Source organism: Apodemus sylvaticus, chromosome 10 (genome assembly GCF_947179515.1).
Source record: "Apodemus sylvaticus chromosome 10, mApoSyl1.1, whole genome shotgun sequence".
NCBI classification, from domain to species: domain Eukaryota; kingdom Metazoa; phylum Chordata; class Mammalia; order Rodentia; family Muridae; genus Apodemus; species Apodemus sylvaticus.
Window position 1 is genome coordinate 6,626,397 of NC_067481.1, and position 18,966 is coordinate 6,645,362.

At 53.5% G+C, this 18,966-nt stretch overlaps 1 protein-coding gene across 1 annotated transcript in view; it reads right to left on the bottom strand.

The window, feature by feature from the left end:
* The window catches only part of Myo15b (myosin XVB), a 37,676-nt gene that overhangs the window by 15,230 nt on the left and 3,480 nt on the right, over positions 1-18,966 (bottom strand). Inside the window, exons 4-25 of the mRNA XM_052194455.1 lie at positions 18,793-18,867; positions 18,421-18,517; positions 17,667-17,770; positions 17,242-17,527; positions 16,974-17,135; positions 15,796-15,909; positions 15,656-15,714; positions 15,451-15,583; positions 14,193-14,288; positions 13,851-13,982; positions 9,970-10,095; positions 8,296-8,373; positions 8,019-8,134; positions 7,890-7,935; positions 7,634-7,758; positions 5,700-5,817; positions 5,291-5,454; positions 1,636-1,729; positions 1,033-1,062; positions 942-995; positions 607-691; positions 298-428 (exon numbers count right to left, since the gene is read on the bottom strand). Of these exons, the coding sequence (XP_052050415.1) occupies positions 298-428; positions 607-691; positions 942-995; positions 1,033-1,062; positions 1,636-1,729; positions 5,291-5,454; positions 5,700-5,817; positions 7,634-7,758; positions 7,890-7,935; positions 8,019-8,134; positions 8,296-8,373; positions 9,970-10,095; positions 13,851-13,982; positions 14,193-14,288; positions 15,451-15,583; positions 15,656-15,714; positions 15,796-15,909; positions 16,974-17,135; positions 17,242-17,527; positions 17,667-17,770; positions 18,421-18,517; positions 18,793-18,867 (2,425 nt within the window). The remainder of the gene's footprint in view (positions 1-297; positions 429-606; positions 692-941; positions 996-1,032; positions 1,063-1,635; positions 1,730-5,290; positions 5,455-5,699; positions 5,818-7,633; positions 7,759-7,889; positions 7,936-8,018; positions 8,135-8,295; positions 8,374-9,969; positions 10,096-13,850; positions 13,983-14,192; positions 14,289-15,450; positions 15,584-15,655; positions 15,715-15,795; positions 15,910-16,973; positions 17,136-17,241; positions 17,528-17,666; positions 17,771-18,420; positions 18,518-18,792; positions 18,868-18,966) is intronic.

Here is an 18,966-nt window from a genome sequence, read left to right on the forward strand (position 1 = left end):
AATAACTCAAGAATCTTCTTGTACAAGCTGATGTGACTCCTGCTTTCATTTTTAATCTTCCCTCCAGCATGGGAAGTTTCACTTGTTGCTAAACCTGCTTTAAGGACACAACTATAACACAGGGCAACGCCACGGGTACAGTAAAGGTGTGGCCGAGATGAGCCTGTGCATCAGGGACTTCTGTGTAAGGACTGTTTCCCAAGCCTCTCTGCTGAGCGCGGGCGGGGCTGGCCTGGGAGAAGGCAGAGCTCTGTTGCACAGGAGCTTCTGAGCGCTGGAAGCCCAGAGGGGCCTCACCTGGAAGCTGGAGGACACGAAACTGGAGAAGGGGAACTGGTCAATGTCTGGAGGGAGAGACAGACTGGGCCGGGCAGGAACCTCAGGCGGCAGGGACTCAGTGATATTCCCAGTCAGCATGGCCTGGTGGTCTGGGAAGGGACAAAAGAGGCAGCCCAGGACACTCAAGTCTGCCGCTCTTCCTCTCAGGTTGCCAACCACCGTGGACAAGGACAAGAGTGTCGGTGAGTGGCTCAGGGAAAGAGGCAGGTGGGGCCGGCCGAGCGGAGCAGCGGAAGGGGACTCCATCTCTACACCAAGAGGACTCACCTTCTGCTCTCTCCAGCAGAGCAGACAGCTGGGCTGGGATCTCCAAGCGCCCCAGGTCCTGGTGGGGGGAACCAATGATCAGGAACTAAAGGACAGCCGAGAAGGACTAGGTGCACCCCCATCCCCAAATCTCCAGACTAATAAGTGCCTCTAAAGAACAAGGATGCGTCCTGGGAACGATGATCAGGTCTCCAGAGCCTCTGAGGAAAACCAAGAGAGGCCCACTCTTCTGCTGAGGTGGCACGTAAAGGGGCAGTATGGTATCCTAGGTGCCATCCCCGTCCCCACACTGCGCCATACTCACACCACAGAAGACCCCACACACACACACTCACCATCTTTGACACTTTTCCCCAGGGCTCCCCGCTATGCGGGCCACCACAGGAACGCTGTGGGAAAGATACAACAAGAGTTGATGTCCCCCACACCACTAGCAGCCCCTCCCCAACTCAGCAGCTCAGGGTCCCCTCGTGTCCCCAGGAGACAGGATGGTAGCAAAGGAATGTCACAGACCCAGAGGTACTACCACCTGACCTCACACCCACCCCGTCCCCTTCTCCAATCTCACCGTCACCAGGCTGTGGATGTCACTGCCTGTCTGCTAGGGCACCAGGAAGAGGTAAAGAAGACGGGAACAAATGGTCTCAGGGGACAAAGTCCAGCTGGGGAGGAGCCGGGGGGGGGCAGAATGTGGGCATTGACCTTTGAGCTGCTTTATGGCGTTCACATAGGAGTCATCAGGCGAGGGAGAATAGAAGGGGGCCGTGGGGCCCTAGAGGGAACAGGAGGAACTGAGGCTAAAAGGGGGAGCCAGGCCGGGGGGTGAGGGGGGCAGCAAGATGAAGTAAGAGAGACAGCAGCCACCGGGCCCCAGCCGGAACAGGAAATAGAGGCAGTCAGCAAGCAGTGGGCTCTGTCCGCTATTTCAGTCCTGGCAAGTTCAGGCTGCCAGGATTCTGGCCAGCCAAGATCACCTAGCTTCTGTCCTGAGCTTCCCCACAATCCTCGAACACTTCCAAAACCCTCTACCTGTTGCTTCTGTCGTCTCCGGAGGAGTGGCTGAGCTACAAGGAGGATGGTGTTCAGCTGTCCCAGAGCTGACCTTCGCCGGAGATATCGCTTCCTGGAGGCCATAGGAGTAATATGGGGGAGGGTGGGACCCGAAACTTAAGTTTCTTCCCTGGTACTTGGACCCTCTAAACCTGGACCCTCTCTAAACCTAGACCGAAGTGGACACCCCCCCCCCCCATGTTCAACAGTAATGTCCAAAGAGCAGAATGCTACAGGAAACCAGGAATGTTTTGTTCTCAGATTGTCTCACTATGTAGACGACCAGGCTGGCCCTGAACCTGCCTCTGCACCCTGAGTGCTATGAATATAGGCCTGTGCCTCCACTTCCAGCTTTTAGGATTTTTAATTAGGCATATATGTGTGGGTATGTCTATGTGCATGTGAGTGCAGGGTTCATAGGTGGCCAGAAGAGGGCATGAGATCGCTGGAGTCGGAATGAGAGGCAGTTAAAGTCCCCTGACCGAGGTGCTAGGAACTGGACTCTGGTCCTCTGTAAGAAGAGCAAATCTTCTGAACTACTGAGCCATGTCTCTAGCCACCTTAATTTAGTTACTGGTCTCAAAGCTGGGAAACTGTCAAAGATTGTCTGTCAGACCTCCAAGGGCTCCAGGCACACATGTGATACACAGACATATATTCAAAGCACTCATACACATACATAAATAAATGAAAGTCTAGGGACCAGGACTTAACTGGCAAAGTGCTGGCCACACAGACACAAGGGGGCCGAGCTCCAGGCCTCATCACCGGCACACAGAAAAGCCAGGTGAGGCTGCGTGTCAATGACCTTGATGTCTGTGACCTCAGCGCCACAGCAGAGGTAGAGAGAGGCAGACAGATGCTTGGAGCTCAGGGGCTCCCCAGACCAGCCGAGTCAGCGAATTCTAGGGATAGTCTCATGAAAGAAAGGAAGGAAAGAACAAAGAAAAGGGAAGGACAGACAGACAGACAGACAAGAGCAAGGTATTGTGGCCTTTAATCCTAGCACTTGGAGGCAGAGGCAGGAGGATTCCAGTGAATTCAAGGCTAACATGGTCTATAAAGTGAGCTTATAGATAGCCAGGGCTATAGAGTGAGACCCTGCCTCAAAGGAAGAGAGAGAGAGAGAGAGAGAGAGAGAGAAAAACAAAGATTGAGAACAAACAACAAGGGAAGAGAGATTCAGTGTCAATCCCTGATCTCCACACTCATGTGCACACAGGAGTATCCACACCAGCAGGCACATTTCCACAGTTACATATGCACACATACATGAACACGTATACACACACCCATATACACACCCACATACACACATACACACCCACATACACACCCACATACACATACCCCCACATACATACACACACACACACACCCATCAGGATTGGAAATAAGGCACAGCTCACTGGCAGAGTCCTTCCTCACATGCTCAAGTTGCGTGGGTTTGATCCCCAGCATGAAAATTCAATCCATTGATCAAATACCCAGCAGCCAGTCCAGAACTTTCACGCATCAGAGGACAGTACAAAGGAGGTAAGAAGACAAGGCTCAGAATAGAGAACCACTGGGTCACATGCTTAGTGGTGGCCTGATATCCAGAAAATACGGAGAATTCTGGCAGCTTATGAACGGAGCCAGGGCAGGGCTGGGGGAGGTGGCTCAGTGGTTAAGAGCGCCTGTTTGTGCAGAGGACCGGGATTTAGTTCCTGTCACCCGCATAATGGGTCACAACTATAACTCTGGAACCAGGGAGGCCGATGCCCTCTTTTGAACACCGTGGGTACCAGGCACACACAGTGCATGTACATCCATGCGGGCAATGCCCATACCCATAAAGTAAAATGGCAGCCAGAAAGAGAGCTGTGTGTGGTGGATAGCCATAGTTCCAGTGCTCAGGAGGCTGAGGCAGGAGGATGGTTGTGAGCCACGGCCAGCCTAGGCTACACAGTAAGATCCTGTCTCAAGAGCAACCAAACAAGAGCCTGAAGAACACCGGCTGCTCCTACAGAGGACCTGGGTTCCCAGCGCTCACACGGTGGCTTGCGACCATCTGAAACGCTGGTTCCAGGGGATTTGCTACCTTCTTCAAACCTCCAAGAACTCTGTATGTGCATGCTGTGCAAACGGTAGGGAAAAGCACTCATAACACATAAAATATTAAAATAAAATAATAGTTTTCCCAAAATGCTGATGAAACAAAACAACAGGCCGTGGGTTAGAACAGACGTGTCCATAAACGGGTGAGACACACATGAAGCATCGAGACTCAGCATCGAGATGACACTCCAGATGACATCGAGAGAAATCAAGACAAAATTAGCCTGAGCCTGGCTGGAGGTACACAGCTTTAATCCCAGCACCCGAGGAGGCAGAGGCAGGCGGATCTCTGAGTTGGCTAGTCTGTTCTGTATAGGCCATTGGAAGCTACAGTGAAACTGTTTCAAAAAACCAAAACCAAAACCAGAAATGAATTAGCAAAGACGTGAGGCGCTGTTTACCCTGTCGGTTGGAATACAGACTGATGCCAACACCGTGAGAGCCAGTGGGGGAGAGCCTGAAGAGAGCAGAACAGAGAACCCAGCAGTTCTCTCCCTGATAAAGACCCAACATGTAAAGCCCAATAGATACGTCTAAGTATCTGTCGCCATTTCCTAAGGGGTGAGAGAGACCCACGCAGCCATCCACAAGACGCCATGAATCTGAATGGCAGAACATTATTCAGCCACAGAAAGCAAGCGACATTCTGATCCATGCTACAACACAAACTCTGAAGGCATTGAAAGCTAGGTAAATTAGGCCAGGCATAAAAGGAACTGGCCTGTAGGATGGCTTATAGGAAATACTTAGAATAGGCAAATCCAGAGCCAGAGTAAACACACGGAGTTACTAGAAGGCGGTGGCTGCATGGGGTGGGAGTCGGGAGTCAGGAGTGTGTCTTCGAAGGCACTGTGCTCAGGCGATGTGCTGAAAGTGTTTGGGGCACAGAGAGCAGTGGTGGGTGGTGGTGTTACACGCCTTTGATCCCAGCACTCTGGAGGCAGAGGCAGGTGGATCTCTGGAGCTCAAGGCCAGCCTGGTCTACAAACCAAGTTCCAGGACAGCCAGGACTGCCACACAGAGAAACCCAGTCTCGAAAACAAACAACAAAAAGATAGTAGCGAAGATTGCCGGTGATGGTGTTCCCCAATGTGGCGCTTGCTTCATCCTATTCTTAGCCCTCAAGTTTGCCTTGGGTTGCCAGGTGGTGGTGGCGGCAGCGCCCACCTTTAGTCCCAGCACTTGGGAGGCAGAGGCAGGCAGATTTCTGAGTTCGAGGCCAGCCTGGTTTACAGAGCGAGTTCCAAGACAGCCAGGGCTACACAAAGAAACCCTGCCTTGAAAAAAAACGGAAAAAAAGTTTGCCTTGGGTCGATGGCTGCATTACATCCTGGGAAGCCAAATCCCCGCAGCCTTTGTCTCTGCATGTCCAGCATCTGGCCAGCATAGACAGAGTAGCTGCTGGATGTCAGGTGTGGCGGTGGGTGGTTGTCATCTCAGATCCAGAAGGCTGAGGCAGGAGGATCATGGGTTTGAAGTCAGTCTGGTGTCCACAGCATTACCGCTTTGGTCCTGACCCCCAGGACCTGCTCACCTGGCCTGGAGTCCGCGCACACGAGCCTGCATCCTGGGCAGGAGCCGGAGGCGCTGACGGGTGATACAGGCTCGGAGGCCACGGTGCAGAGTGAGCAGGGCCTGTGAGCGCCGCTGAGCCCACAGCTGTTCCAGCTGCTGCCAGCCCTGCTCCTGCAGGAGGACCTGTGGGCAGAGGCAGGCTTCGGGGAGGGGAGGTGGGGTGGGGTGGGGGGAGTGGGAGGTTTCTGGAAGCAGATGGGACAGGCCTGTGCTTCTCCTCTGGCCCCAGTCTCCCTACATCTGGTCACACACTCTTCTACGGTCCCCAGGCAGCCAGCCCCACTCCCACGGGAAGGACCACCCCATGTTTAGCCCAGAAGGGGTCTTTCCTTTTCTCGTATGCCTGTCCCCCATGCACTCACATGTACCTGGGTGACTCCAAGGTGATAGAGCGGTGACTCTGCCCCCAGCACTTCGCTGAGGATGGCACCACACCTCTCCTGGTCAGAGACAGCTTTCTGTCTCCCTGACCCCAGGGCACGGAACCTGTTCATAAGGCACAGAGATGAGGTCAGAAGAGCAAGGACCATTTTTTGTTGTTGTCGTTGTTTTGTTTAAGACACTTGATTGACAACTGATGTGAACCCATTGATAATTACTCAATTTCTGGGTCAATCAGCAACTTGGGAAATCCTGTGCCCTAGTTTCTGTTACTGTGATAGAATACCCTGACGCAAAGCAACTTAGGGGGGAAGGGGCTTATTTGGCTTTAATTCTGGTTACAGTCTCCACTGGTACAGTCCAGTCAAAGCAGGGACTTGGAGCCTCTGGTCACGCACGTCATACCACAGTCAGAAGCGGAGAGCCTGGATGCCTGCCCCTGGGTATCCGTTCTCTCTAAGGTGATTCAGGACTCCATGCCTACGGAATGGCGCTGCTAGTCAGGCTAGGTCTCCCTATGTTAACTAATGACCGAGAACAGTCTCCCACAGACACCACCACAGGGCAAGCGATCTGGACACTTAAGACTATTATCCAGCTGGGTGGGGGCGGTCACAAGCCTTTAATCCCAGCAGAGGTGGGCAGAACTCCAAGTTTGAGGCCAGCCTGGTCTATAGAGAGAGTTCCAGAACAGCCGGGGCTACAACAGAGGAACCTTGTCTTAAACAACAACAACAATAACTAACCGTCTTCCAGAGCTGGAGAGATGGCTCAGCGGTTAGGAGCACTCACAGCCCTTGCAGAGGACACAGGTTCAGTTCCCAGCACCAATGACTCAGCTTACAGTTGCCTGTACCTGCTGTTCTAGGGGATCCGACTCCCCCTTCTGACCTGTGCAAGTACCAGCAAGCTCATGGTGCCCCGCCCCCTTCTCTCTTTCAGACTCTAGGGCGTGTCATGCTGACAGTGAAATCACCTGGCTAGAGCCAGGCAGGGTGTTGACTTCTGGCAGAGAGGGGGCAGGTGAGCCCTCCGCTCTGGAGAAAGGGCCATGAGGCCAGGCAAGGCTAGAGAAGCAATAGGTGTGACCCAGTGGCTCTCTGGGGTGCCTGACACACCCTAACACGGGGTGGGGCCGACACAAGCCTGCAGAGGGCGGGGCAGGTCATCTGCAGACCCAGGCACGGCTGGGAAGACAATGTCCTCCACTATCCAGAGCTCAGAGTTTCCTGGAAGAGGTGACAGTCAGCGATTTGGCCACTGTCCCAAGGCGAGGACAGCACCTTCTCACCTCTCACCTGTTATTCTCCAGCTCAAGGACAAACACTCACTGCACTCATCTAGTGCCAGGTCCAGGCTCCGCCCCTCAGCCGGGCTGTCCCCAAGCTAGGACAGTCACAGGCAGAGGGGGTGGCTAGAGCCCTGAGGGGAAGCCTTAGAGGGTGGTGAGAGGCAGTCCAAGCCAAGGCCTGCAGACCTCCCATTCTGTCACCCGCTTTCCTGGACGCTCTCCCTCAAAGGCTGCTGCACCCTCACTGTCTGCCCGAAACCGGCTTGTTCCCCATGGCTGCCCCTGCGCCTGCCATCCCTCAACCCATCTGTCATCTCAGTGATTCAGTCACAGCCTCATAATCCTGGCTGTGCCCAACGGGCTGCACGGTAAGGTCCCAGGGTGGACAGGGCCCAAGTCATCTCTAGCAGGGCATTAGCTCTGAGAAGATGAGGCAAATAGAGAATTGAGTGTGAGCGTGCGTGCATGCGTGCGTGAGCGTGCGTGTGTGAAACTGCATGTGTGATCGTGCATGTATGTAAGGAACTGTGAGGGGAAGACTGTTGGATGTCAGGCACTCTGCCGGGACCAGCTATCTGGAACTGTCCCTTGTCAGGTGTTGGCTTCCGCTACTTCACCATGGAATCCTACCTTGCCAGAAAGACTTGGAAGGGAACTCGTATGGGGAAGTGGGTACTTCGGGTGCCTATGATCTCCAGGATGCCAGCCTGACGCAGCTGCTCTGCCACGTGTCCTACATCCAAAAGGCCTGGGAGCTGGGAGCCAGAGACACAGCCAGAGAGAGCTGGAGTTGGGAGCAGGGCTGAGAGGAGAGCCTCCCCCAACCCCCCAGGAGGGAAGGGGCGGAGGAGTCCGGCAGGGGTGAGGTTGGGGAAAGGGAGCTCACCTTTCTGGGAGTGGGGTTGAGACAGTGGATGACATAGACATGGCTCCTGCTCAGTGGAAAGGGGACAGTCACAGACCGGGCCACCCTCCCTCCTGTCCCCTAGGGTCTGTGGAAGGGCTCAGTCCTCACCTGCCTAGCCGAGCTAGCAAGTCACCCAGGGACTGCCGGAATCGGGAGGCCAGGGTGGATTCCCTTTGCTCAGTCCCAGCCCGGGGCTCTTCTTCCTGGAACAGGCTGCCCATGAGCTGTGTGGGGTGAGACGGGTCTCAGCCGTTTCCATCCTGGGCCTGTCCACCCACCACACAGCCCCAGGGAGCAGGCTGTCCTAACCACGGAATCCCCCACGCTCAGCCCTCTGGCCAGGTGTCAAGGACTTGCTGGGCACCTGAGAGGAAGCCTAGGTCACCTGCAGCTGGCTCTGCCTGAGCGTCTCCAGCACGGCAGGGCCTAGGTGGTCCCTGTTTCTGTTTATGAACTTGTGCACCTGCAAGAGAGGAGGCCGGAGACTCAGCCCCTCTGAGGCTGGGTGTGCACCACACCTCAGAGACAGATTGGCTTTCTTGGCTTTGCATGGTCGTGTTGGCACCTGGCCTTCCTGGTTCATCCCACTGATGGGTCCATGTTTTAGTAAAGTTGTCCTCTTCCGGGGCATGTGCGGTAGAACAGTTTCCTACCACAGAGAAAAGTCTCCTCTGCCCTCCACCTCTGCAGTACTCTCTTGATTACCCTCATGCCTTTCTCCACATAAAACTCAGGATGTTTTGTTTTTGTTTTTTTCTTTGAGACAGGTTCTTTATATTACTCTGACTGTCCTAGAACTCCCTCTGTAGACCAAAATGGCCTTGAACTCAGAGATTCGCCTGCCTCTGCTGGGTTTAAAGGCATGCGAACCTGGCTGTTTTCTTCGTTTTTAATCAAAACCCAATCTCAGGGACAGGGCTGCAGTGCAGCTGGCTGAGCCTTTGCCTAACACGCCCAAGCCCCAGGTTCTGAGTCTTGGCTCTGCCTAAACCCTGAAATGGGCGCGGGTGTTGCACGCCTGCAGTCCCAGCGCTTGCGGACTGGAGACGAAAGGATCAGAAATGTAAGGTCGTCCCCTGGCCACAAAGAAAGTTAGAGGCCAGATGAGGCAGTATGAGAGAGACCCTGTCTCAAAACCTAAAACAAGGGCTAGGGGTGTGGCTCAAGTCTTTAATTCAAGCACCTTAGGAGGCAGAGACAGGAGGACCTCTGAGTTCAAGGCCAGCCTGGTCTACATAGTGAGTTCCAGGATAGCTAGGGCTACACAGAGAAACCCTGTCTTGAAAACAAACAAAAAAACTCCTATAAAACACCAAGACATTATTTAAAAAAAAAAAAGAAGACAATGGTCAATGGACAATGACGACTCGGGGCTACAGAGATGGCCCCCCAGTTGAGCACTGTCTGTTCTTTGGGAGGACCTGGGTTTGATCCCCAGCACCCACGTAGCAGCTCACATCTAATTGTAACCCCAGCCCCAGAGGATCTGCTGCTCTCTGATGACTTCTAAGGGCGCCAGGCACACTCAGGGTGCACAGATGCATGCAGGGAAACCTCTCATACACAAAGTAAACTTTAAGAGGTTTTAAAAGGGGGAGGTGTTAAGGGACAGGCATGATGGCTCAGCGGTTAAGAGAGCAAACTGCATAAGAAACTGGGCCAGTAGGACACCTGTGCTGATCCTCAGACCCAGGTTCAAGCCCAGCTATTCACACCATGGAAAGAGAAAACCAACCCCAGAAGTTGTCCTCTGACCTCCACGTATGTACAGAGGCACCCTCCCTCACACACATTAACTAAAAAAAAAAATGTAAAAAAAAAAAATCCAGCAAGGGTGGGAGGGGCTTACAAGGCCCCATCCTTAGCTAAGGAGCTATTAAAAATAATTAATGTTCAGAACTGGGTGTGGCCTGAGGCTCACATGGAGATACAGTGCCACGTCTTGGAAGGGAATCTCTCTGACATTGTCATCTGGTAGGTGACTCAGCTTGGGAGGGGCAGACACTTCGATGACAGGGCCTTGTTGAGTCACCTGCATTCTCTGCCCAAGGGCAGATACCTGGTAAGTGACGGTCCCAGCATAGTGCCGCACCGTGAAGATTGGCAGGGGCAGCTGAGGCTTGGCGTAGCTCGGGTGGTCACCATGGTGATAGTGGCACTTCTGGAGGAAGGTGTGGTCTGTGGCCTGGGAAGGAAGGAGCCACCCTTTTTCAGGTCCTGTACGCACTTGCTCCCTGTGTGTTCATCCTGTTCCTTCCTGAACACCACAGCCCCACACAACCTAGACACAGGGAGATTTGGCTCCCCAGATCTCTTCCTCAGACAGGTCTGCAGCAGAGTCTCTATCTCTAGAGTGTGCTCCCTTTCTCCATGACTTTGTTGTTGTTGTTTTGTTTTTTTGTTTTTTTGGGGGGGTTGTTTTGTTTTGTTTTGAGACAGGGTTTCTCTGTGTAGCCCTGGCTATCCTGGAACTCACTCTGTAGACCAGGCTGGCCTCAAACTCAGAAATCTGCCTGCCTCTGCCTCCCAAGTGCTGGGATTACAGGCGTGCGCCACCATCGCCTGGCAACTTTCTGTTTGGAACAGCCAGGTACTATTTGAGAAGGTCAGGGTCACCTCAGGCCCAGGACTCATCTCTGCCAAGCCCCAGATGTGATATATCTGAGGAAGCCTGAGGAGTTAAAAGAAAATAGAGTTAGAGGCTCTTACAGAGATGTCTAAACTGTTTCAGCTACACCCTCTCCACAAGCTGTCTGTACAGGTCACTTTATATAACCTAAGGGGTGGGTAAAAGCACCGGCTGTTCTGCTAGAGTACCCAAGGTTCGGTTCCAAGCCCTTACATGGACGGTGGCTTCCAGATGTAACTCCAGTCCCGGGGGATCCGATGCTCTTTTTTGGTCTCCCCAGGACCAGGCACACACATGGTGCTCAGACGAACGCAAAAAAACCCCAAAACATTCACACTTGTAAAACAGATTTTTAAAAAAGTAAACAAGGGACTTGAGAAACACCAATGAGGGGTTTCTCTTGTTTCCCTATGAAGACCAGGCTAGCTTTGAATTCACATCGATCCACCTGCGTCTGCGCCCAGAACGCTGCCGGGGATTAAAGGTTGGATTAAAGATACCAGTCTCCACTCTTCGTGGCTGGTTTGAGATACAGTCCCTTATGGCCTGGGCTAACCTCCAACTCACTGTGTAGCTGAGGATGATCCTCCGTACCTCTACCTCTAGAGTGCTGGGAGCACGGGTGTGCGCCCTTGACCACAATCCCTTCTGAAGGGCAGAGCGGCACGTCTGTGTCCCAGCGTGCTCCTGTCTTACCACAGATGCGTAGCTGAAGCCCTGTCCCCTAGTCTTCTCTGGCCTATAAATACTAGTTATTCCCCGGTCGCGTGCAGTGAGGGCCAGGCTCCTGTGACCCTCTCCACCCTCTGTGAGGGAATGTAAACAATTCACCGTCCACCTGGGGGTGAGCCTTTGCAAGGAAACACAGATGAACTTCAGACTAGTGCTCTGGTTTAGATCGTTCTGTAGAACAGCATCACCACACCTGAGTTTATTCTGTGCTGGGGATGAACCCTCGGCCTCTATGTGCCTGCTAGGCAAGCCCTCCTCCTACTGAGCCACACCACCATCCCAGGGTCACTTATTTTTTGTATCTACCCTGCAACCTCAGTTCTCAAAGGTCTGGGTCCTACACATGTTTCTGTGACACCGCAAAACTGCCCACCAGACTTCTGGGGTTCTTATTTATTTATTGTGGGAAACGGAGTCTCATACCAGATTGTGTTGTCCAATTCAGCCTTCAGCCTTTCTTTCTTTCTTTCTTTCTTTCTTTCTTTCTTTCTTTCTTTCTTTCTTTCTTTCTTTTTTGTTTTAATTTTTAAATTTATTTCATGTATGTGGGCACACTGTCACTGTCTTCAGACACACCAGAAGAGGGTATCAGATCTCATTACAGATGGCTGGGAATTGAACTCAGGACCTCCGGAAGATCAGTCAGTGCTCTTAACCACTTGAGCCATCTCTCCAGCCCTCTTTCTTTCTTTCTTTCTTTCTTTCTTTCTTTCTTTCTTTCTTTCTTTCTTTCTTTCTTTCTTTCTTTCTTTCTCTTTCTTACATCAGGCTGTGCTGGCTTCAAACTTGTTTCTCCCCTGCTTCTACCTTGTGAGTGCTGATAGACAGGTGCTTATGGCCACATCAGGTAGAGTTTATATTAGAATCCAAAAACTGAGTTAATTATCTTTTTTTTTTCTTCAGTTTTTCAAGACTGGGTTTCTCTGTGTATCCCTGGCTGTCCTGGAACTCACTTTGTAGACCAGGATAGCCTGGAGCTAAGAGATTTGCCTGCTCTCAGATTAAGGCACCACTGCCCAGAATGAATCCACTGTCTTACAGCAGCTAAATGCTCTAGCACTGAACTATAACTATACACTGCCTGTCCCCACCCCCACAGGTTCTCCTCTCTCTCTCTCTCTCTCTCTCCCCCCCCCCATCTCCAGGATCCCCCCTCTGTTGTTATTGTTGTTGTTTTGATATAGGGTCTCTCTGTGTAGCCCTGGCTATACTAGAACTCATTCTATAGACCAGGTTGGCCTTGATGTCTCAGAGATCCTCCTGCCTCTGCTTCCCAGATGCTAGGACTAAAGGCAAGTGCCACCACACCTAGCCTAATTTTTTAAATAAATAATTATTTTTGGATGTATTTCCTTTTTAATGTGCGCATGTGCTTTGCTTACCCATCTGTATATGCCACACAAGCGTGGGTAATGCCCATGGAGGTCAGAAGAGGTCACCGGATCTCCTGAAGCTGGAGTTATAGTAACGGCTGGGAGCCACCATGTGGATGCTGGGAACTGAACCCCGGGTCCTCTGCTCAACCTCTGAGCCACCTCTCCAGCCCTTACCATTTCTTTCCCACTCTACTGGACTCCAGGAAGGGAAGAACTGAATCTTCCATCTCGGGCCTTTCTCCTCAGAATGGTTCCTACACACAAATTCATCCCTCAATGCTAGTCCCCCTCAGGCAGAGTTGGCACTCTTCAGTCAGGCCGAGCCCACCTGCAGCTCTGTCTAGCGTGGAGGAGAAGTCCCACTGACTGCACCTGGCAATCAACACTGTCCGCTCTCTCAGGAGTTCGAATATAAAGAGGCAGATGGATGCTGATGTGTAACTGGGAATGTTTATGCGTGACAGCCAGTTACCAGCCCAAGAAGCATCTGTAGAGCAGGGTGGTGCTGGCACACGCCTGTAATCCCAGCACTCTGGGAGGCAGAGGCAGGTGGATTTCTGAGTTCAAAGCCAGCCTGGTCTCCAGAGTGAGTTCCAGGACAGTCAGGGCTACACAGAGAAACCCTGTCTCAAAAAACCAAAAAAAAAAAAAAAAAAAAAAAAAAAAAAAGCATCAGTAGCGCGCTGTTGGTGGCGCACGCCTGTAATCCCAGCACTTGGGATCTGAAGGCATAAGCACCAGGAGTTTAAGGCCAGCCTAGTTACATATGTAACTTCCTGTCTCAACAAAAGGAAACAAAAACCAAAGGGGTTGGAGAGATGGCTCTGCCGTTAGGATCATTTGTTGCTCTTCCAGAGGACCCTGGTTCTGCTCGCAGCACCTACACAGCACCTTATGACCATCCTAAGCCCAGTTCCAGAGGATCTGACCTTGTCTTCTGATTTCCACACTACTACGCACGCACACGGTACATACACATACATATAGGCAGAACCCCCGGACACATAAAATTAAGTTTTTAAAGTGCTCAGTGGGAGTATAGGACTCTTCCCCTTAAATGCTTCTCCCCAGGCTGTGCAGAACACTGCTGTGTCTCTGACCCTACAGCCTGCTTTTCTCCCAGGAATCCCTGCTGGCTTTATCCTGATACCTAGGCTCCCCCAGTCCTTATCCCTGAGCCCTAGTGTCACTGATGGCTCTCACCTGGGACAGCCAGGTCTGGGTGTCCAGGATGCTTAAGAGGCCATGGGGCTGGCCCACCAGGAGATCCAGGCAGGACTCCCTTGCAGGCTGCGGAATGGGCGCCCACTTCAGCAGCTCCCGCTGGCACACCTCCTAGGAACAAGCAGTATTTGGTAACCAACAGCCCACATTTGTTGGGGCTGGGTGAGAGAGATCGCAGCTGCACGAGACATTACCCTCCTCTCATATATGTAAAGGGAGGTTAAGGGTCAAGCCCTTCCCACCACCCCAGAAAGGGGGCTTTGGAGGTCTTCCTGTGATGTCCGTCCAAGGCAGTGCTCTGTCACCCGCTCAGCTCCGTACCTCCTCCTGGGCCAGCAGTGTCTGGCTGGAGAAGAGTTGCAGGCGCTCGCTGGCCAGATTGCTGCATAACTGCTCTAAGCCATTCACCCTGAGTGCCTAGAACAAGTAAACAAGGAGGGGGATCTGCACAGGAGGTGGGGGCGGGGCACACAGGGCTGCCCTCCCTTCTCCTCAGGACCCCACAGCGGAGGCTGCAGCCAAGAGGGACAAATCAAAAAGGAGTGCAGTCTACATAGGCTACACATCCTGGATCTGCCTCAGCCAGACATCAGTCCTCCCTCCAGCTCTCCACAGCCCCGCCCTCTGCTCCTATTAGGAGCCTTTCGAGCTCTGATCGCACCCATCCGGAGAGGGTCTGCAGGGTGCCTCTTCCTCGATGGCACTCAGAATCCCATAGTCTCATGTTGCTGCCACCTCCAGGAAGCCTGCCAGCCTGCCTCTGGTATTCTCCCCTGCAGCCTTAGCACACAACCACAAGACCTGACGGCCTTAGCATAGCTGTGCACACCCACAAAGGCACACCAGAGCAGATCTGCATACAACCCTTCCCTTCCGGAGCAGAGTGGTGGTCAAACACATTCTAAGAAGGGCAGGACCCACGGGGCAGTGAACAGTGCCCATCCAGGAACTGAGGCTGGAGATATCCAAGCCCAATTATTGTTGGCCCTTCCCACAAAAGGAGGTAACACTCGGAAAGGGGTGCACAGCTGTGACAGTTCTGGAAGAATTGAGAGGCCACACTTCTTTTCTCCTTGGTATGTGGGAGGTAACGAACCCAGCCCGGGGTTGTGGCCACGTGTGTCTATAAAGCCAAGCAGAACAGACCGATCTGAAGCACTGTCCCTGAAGAGAGCGAGGCCTGCTGTACTGCTGGGGACACTGGCCTCAGAAGGACTAATTAGCTGTGTGAGGTCACACAGCTGGCAAGGGGCAGGATAGCTCTGGACTTGTGGGCTCCAGCCCCTCCCAGAGGGAACCTGGGAGGGCTTCCAGGCCCGGCTAGGAAAGGTGCATGCACTGGAGTCCTCCTCCTCCCAGGAACATGCAGATGGAGTCAAGCAGACAGAGGAGAGTCCCAAGATTCCCTGCCAGCCTCAGCCAGACACGAAAGACCCAAGATACAGGACAGGCCCTGTTGCCTTTCCATCCCTACCCAGGGACACCCAACCAAGATTCCACTCAGTAGCCCCAGAGGTCAGCATAGGGAGGAGGTGGAATGACATGGCCTGCCCTGCCCCTCCCTCTCTCCAGGGGTGACCTCAAAGCCGAAGGCATCCACAACAGCAATGGTGGCCACACCGTCTGCCTCCCTCGGTGGGGACAGCCGCAGGCGGATCTGCTCCAGAAGCCAGGTGAAGAGCCGCGTGTACAGGGTCTTGGCCAGGGCATCCCTGCGGGCACCGTAAGTGAGTCTTGCCCACAGGGCAACACATCTGGCTCCACGCTCCCATCCCCGAGGTTACCTGGCATCAATGGCACCTTCCACTGGCAGAGGTCTGGAGACCGGGCCGTAGGGTGTGGTCTGGAGACCAGAGAAATGCTCAGTGTCAAGCCCATCCTCTAGGTTGCCCCGCCCACCTTCCCGAGCACCCTTTGGGCTCACCGTGACCCTCTTGGTGACTGTCGCCTCTAGGCCCTCTGGTGGCACCTGCAGCAGCCTGGCTGCCAGGTGGATTTCAGCCCAGCTGGACACAGCAGCCACCTCTTGGGACTCCCGCTAGACAGAGGAGGGACAGAAAGAGCTTTGCTTGGGTGATGGCAACTTTCCTCAGACAGGGACGGGCAGGGCTCTGCTTTCTCCAGCCAGCTGCTACTCAAAGGGCCAGCAGCAGCCAGCTGTGGCAGTACACGCTTTAATCCCAGCACTTGGGAAACAGAGGAAGGGATTGCTCTGTGAGTAACCCAGCCTGGGCCAAGAGCATATGAGGTGCTCTGGACTTCAGGGAGCCAGGCTCTGGGGCTGAAGGCCCGGAGTGTGAGTCCTGGCTGTCTTTCCTCAGTAGTTGAGCCATTCTGACTAACCCACTTCTCTCCCTGACCCTTGGCTGCGAACTGCTAAGGGAACATTACCCTTAAGGCACAGTGTTGTCATGACAATTACATTTTGTTATTGTTTTCTTAAGTGTCACAGGATCTCCCCCCCCCCCCCCCAGTACTCATCAGCCAGTAGCTTCTTGGTTAGCTCCAGGTGCTCTTTTTTTTTTTTTTTAAAGATTTTTATTTATTTATTTATTTATTTTTGGTTTTTTGGATTTGGTTTTTTCGAGACGGGGTTTCTCTGTATAGCCCTGGCTGTCCTGGAACTCACTCTGTAGACCAGGCTGGCCTCGAACTTAGAAATGCGCCTGCCTCTGCCTCCCAGAGTGCTGGGATTACAGGCGTGCGCCACCACTGCCCGGCTAGATTTATTTATTTTATATATGTAAGTACACTGTCTTCAGACACCCAGAAGTGGGCGGCAGATGTCATTACAGATAGTTGTGAGCCACCATGTGGTTGCTGGGATTTGAACTCAGGACCTTTGGAAAAGCAGTCAGTGCTCTTAACCATCTCCTCAGCCCCAGATTCTCTTCTTAAAGACAAGTACAAAAAGAGTCTTGAGGGGTGCAGGTGCAGAAGAGCCGGGGCTCATTGGCCTATCTGAAGGGGTCCGCCCGCCTTCAAAGCTCCAGGGCTTTGTGATTCTCTACACAATGGCTTGGCGTCATCACTGCCCTGATGGTGCAAAACCCTCACTGCCTATCCCTTGTGCTCCGTGGCCCCGCCCACAAGGGAACCCACCTCTGAAGAAGAGAAGCAGATGTTGCCCAGATGCAGGATGGTGGCCAGCACGGCCCAGACCGCAGTCAGTTCCTCTGCGCACAACCCCAGCACCCGCAGGGCCTTCACCAGCCCTTTGAAGTCCTCGGCATCAGCCTTGCCCTGGAGCCTGCAGGCTCGGCCCTGCGGGGAAGGGCAGGCTTGTGGGGGGACAACGCCTAGTATCCCACAGTGTCCTGAAAGCCATGGCTGGGTCTGGGCGTGCCATCTGTGAGAGCCTTTGCCCTACCTGGTTGAGGTAGTAGTAAGCCTCAGGACCCTGCAGAGAGAGCTGCTCACGTTCCGTGGGGTCCAACCCTGCCAGCAGCTCATAAAAAACATGGAAGTTTCGCTCAGCCTGGGCCTTGGGTAGAGAAACTGGCTTGGCGGGGAGTAGGGTTTGAGGGCTATGCCCTATTCTCTTTCCCACCCTCAGAGCGGGGGAGGGGGTGGGCAGGAGGCTGGCCATTACCTGAAACACTACTCTGGAGGTCTCAAGAAGATAGTAGGACACAGAGGCTCCCACAACAACCCCCCTGTGGGTAAAAGAGACAGGGTAGGCACAACCCTGCTCTGAAGGGGCAACCCAGGGGCTGAGGGTAAAGATAGTATCCCTGCTCCCAAGAAGAGAAGCCCATCATGGTGCCCCTGAGCCTGCCAGCCCCCACCACTCACTGCTGCAGGCAGAGGCGCATCTCCTGGCCGAAGCGGCTGGCATTGGCATTGAGGATGGTCTTGGCATGGCCGAAGCTGCCGAGCACGGGCAGAATGTCCTCTAGCTGTGTGAGGATTTGGGAGACTCAGGTGTTCTTACGATGGCCTTGGCACCCACCACCCACCGAGAGGTCTCTATTCCACTGGCTGTGTGGACCCCCAGGGAGTCAGTCCTATCAGATGCCCCCTCCCCCAGATTGAAAGGGTTGAGGGTGTAGCTCAGTTTATAGAGTTGCTCATATTACATTCATGAGGCTCTGGGCTCGTGACCCCCCAGGACCACATAAAACTAAATGGCGGGTGCACACTGTAATCCTAGCACTGGAGAGGCGCAGGCAGGCAGGAGAATCAGGCTCGAAGTCCTTCTCAACTACGTAGGAAGCTCTAGGCCATCCCAGACGACATGAGATGCTGTTTTTAAAAAAAATTAAATAGCCGGACAGTGGTGGCGCATGCCTGTAATCCCAGCACTCTGGGGTCAGAGGCAGGTGGATTTCTGAGTTCGAGGCCAGCCTGGTCTACAGAGTGAGTTCCAGGACAGCCAGGGCTACACAGAGAAACCCCGTCTTAAAAAGAACAAAACCAACAATAAAAGATGAATAAAATAAAAAGGCCTACGCTCACCCCCTTGCGCTGGAAAACCTTGGGGGCTGATCCGTGGGAAGCCACAGGAAATGGCCTGAGAAGTGGCCAGGTGCCTCCAGCCAGACCTCACCTGAGCCCCGTTGGCCTCCATGGGCTTCTGCCCTATGCTGCTTAGGAACTCCAAAATCTTCTTGGCAGCCTCAGTCTTCCCTGAGCCACTGTGGCCCCTGCAGGAGGGAGAGGCTTAGGGTGGGAGGAGGCACAGGGGACCCGCCCCACTGAGCCCAGGCAGTGGGGACGGTCATACCACATGAAAACGACTCGTACACTGTGGAGAGGATAGACCTGGCCCATGCAGAATAACCAGAAAGAAGTGCTACGTAGCAACACCTGGCCTCAGGATAGTCCTGAGGATGTCTTCCTGAACTGCTGTCCAGCAGGGCATGGGACCAATAGTTAGGGTATCCTGTGGGCTCAGACAAGCAGATTAGCCAGAACTCACCCCAGGAGGATGCAGGAATCCTGTCCAGGGCTCTGAGACAGGCTGTAGGCCGCTGCCCCAATGGCAAAGATGTGTCTGGGAGGGGGGAGAATGGTAGAGGTGTGAGAAGGTGTCAGAGATGACTGTCTGAGGCCTCCTAGGAATAAGCAATGTGCCCTCAGGCCCTGACACTCA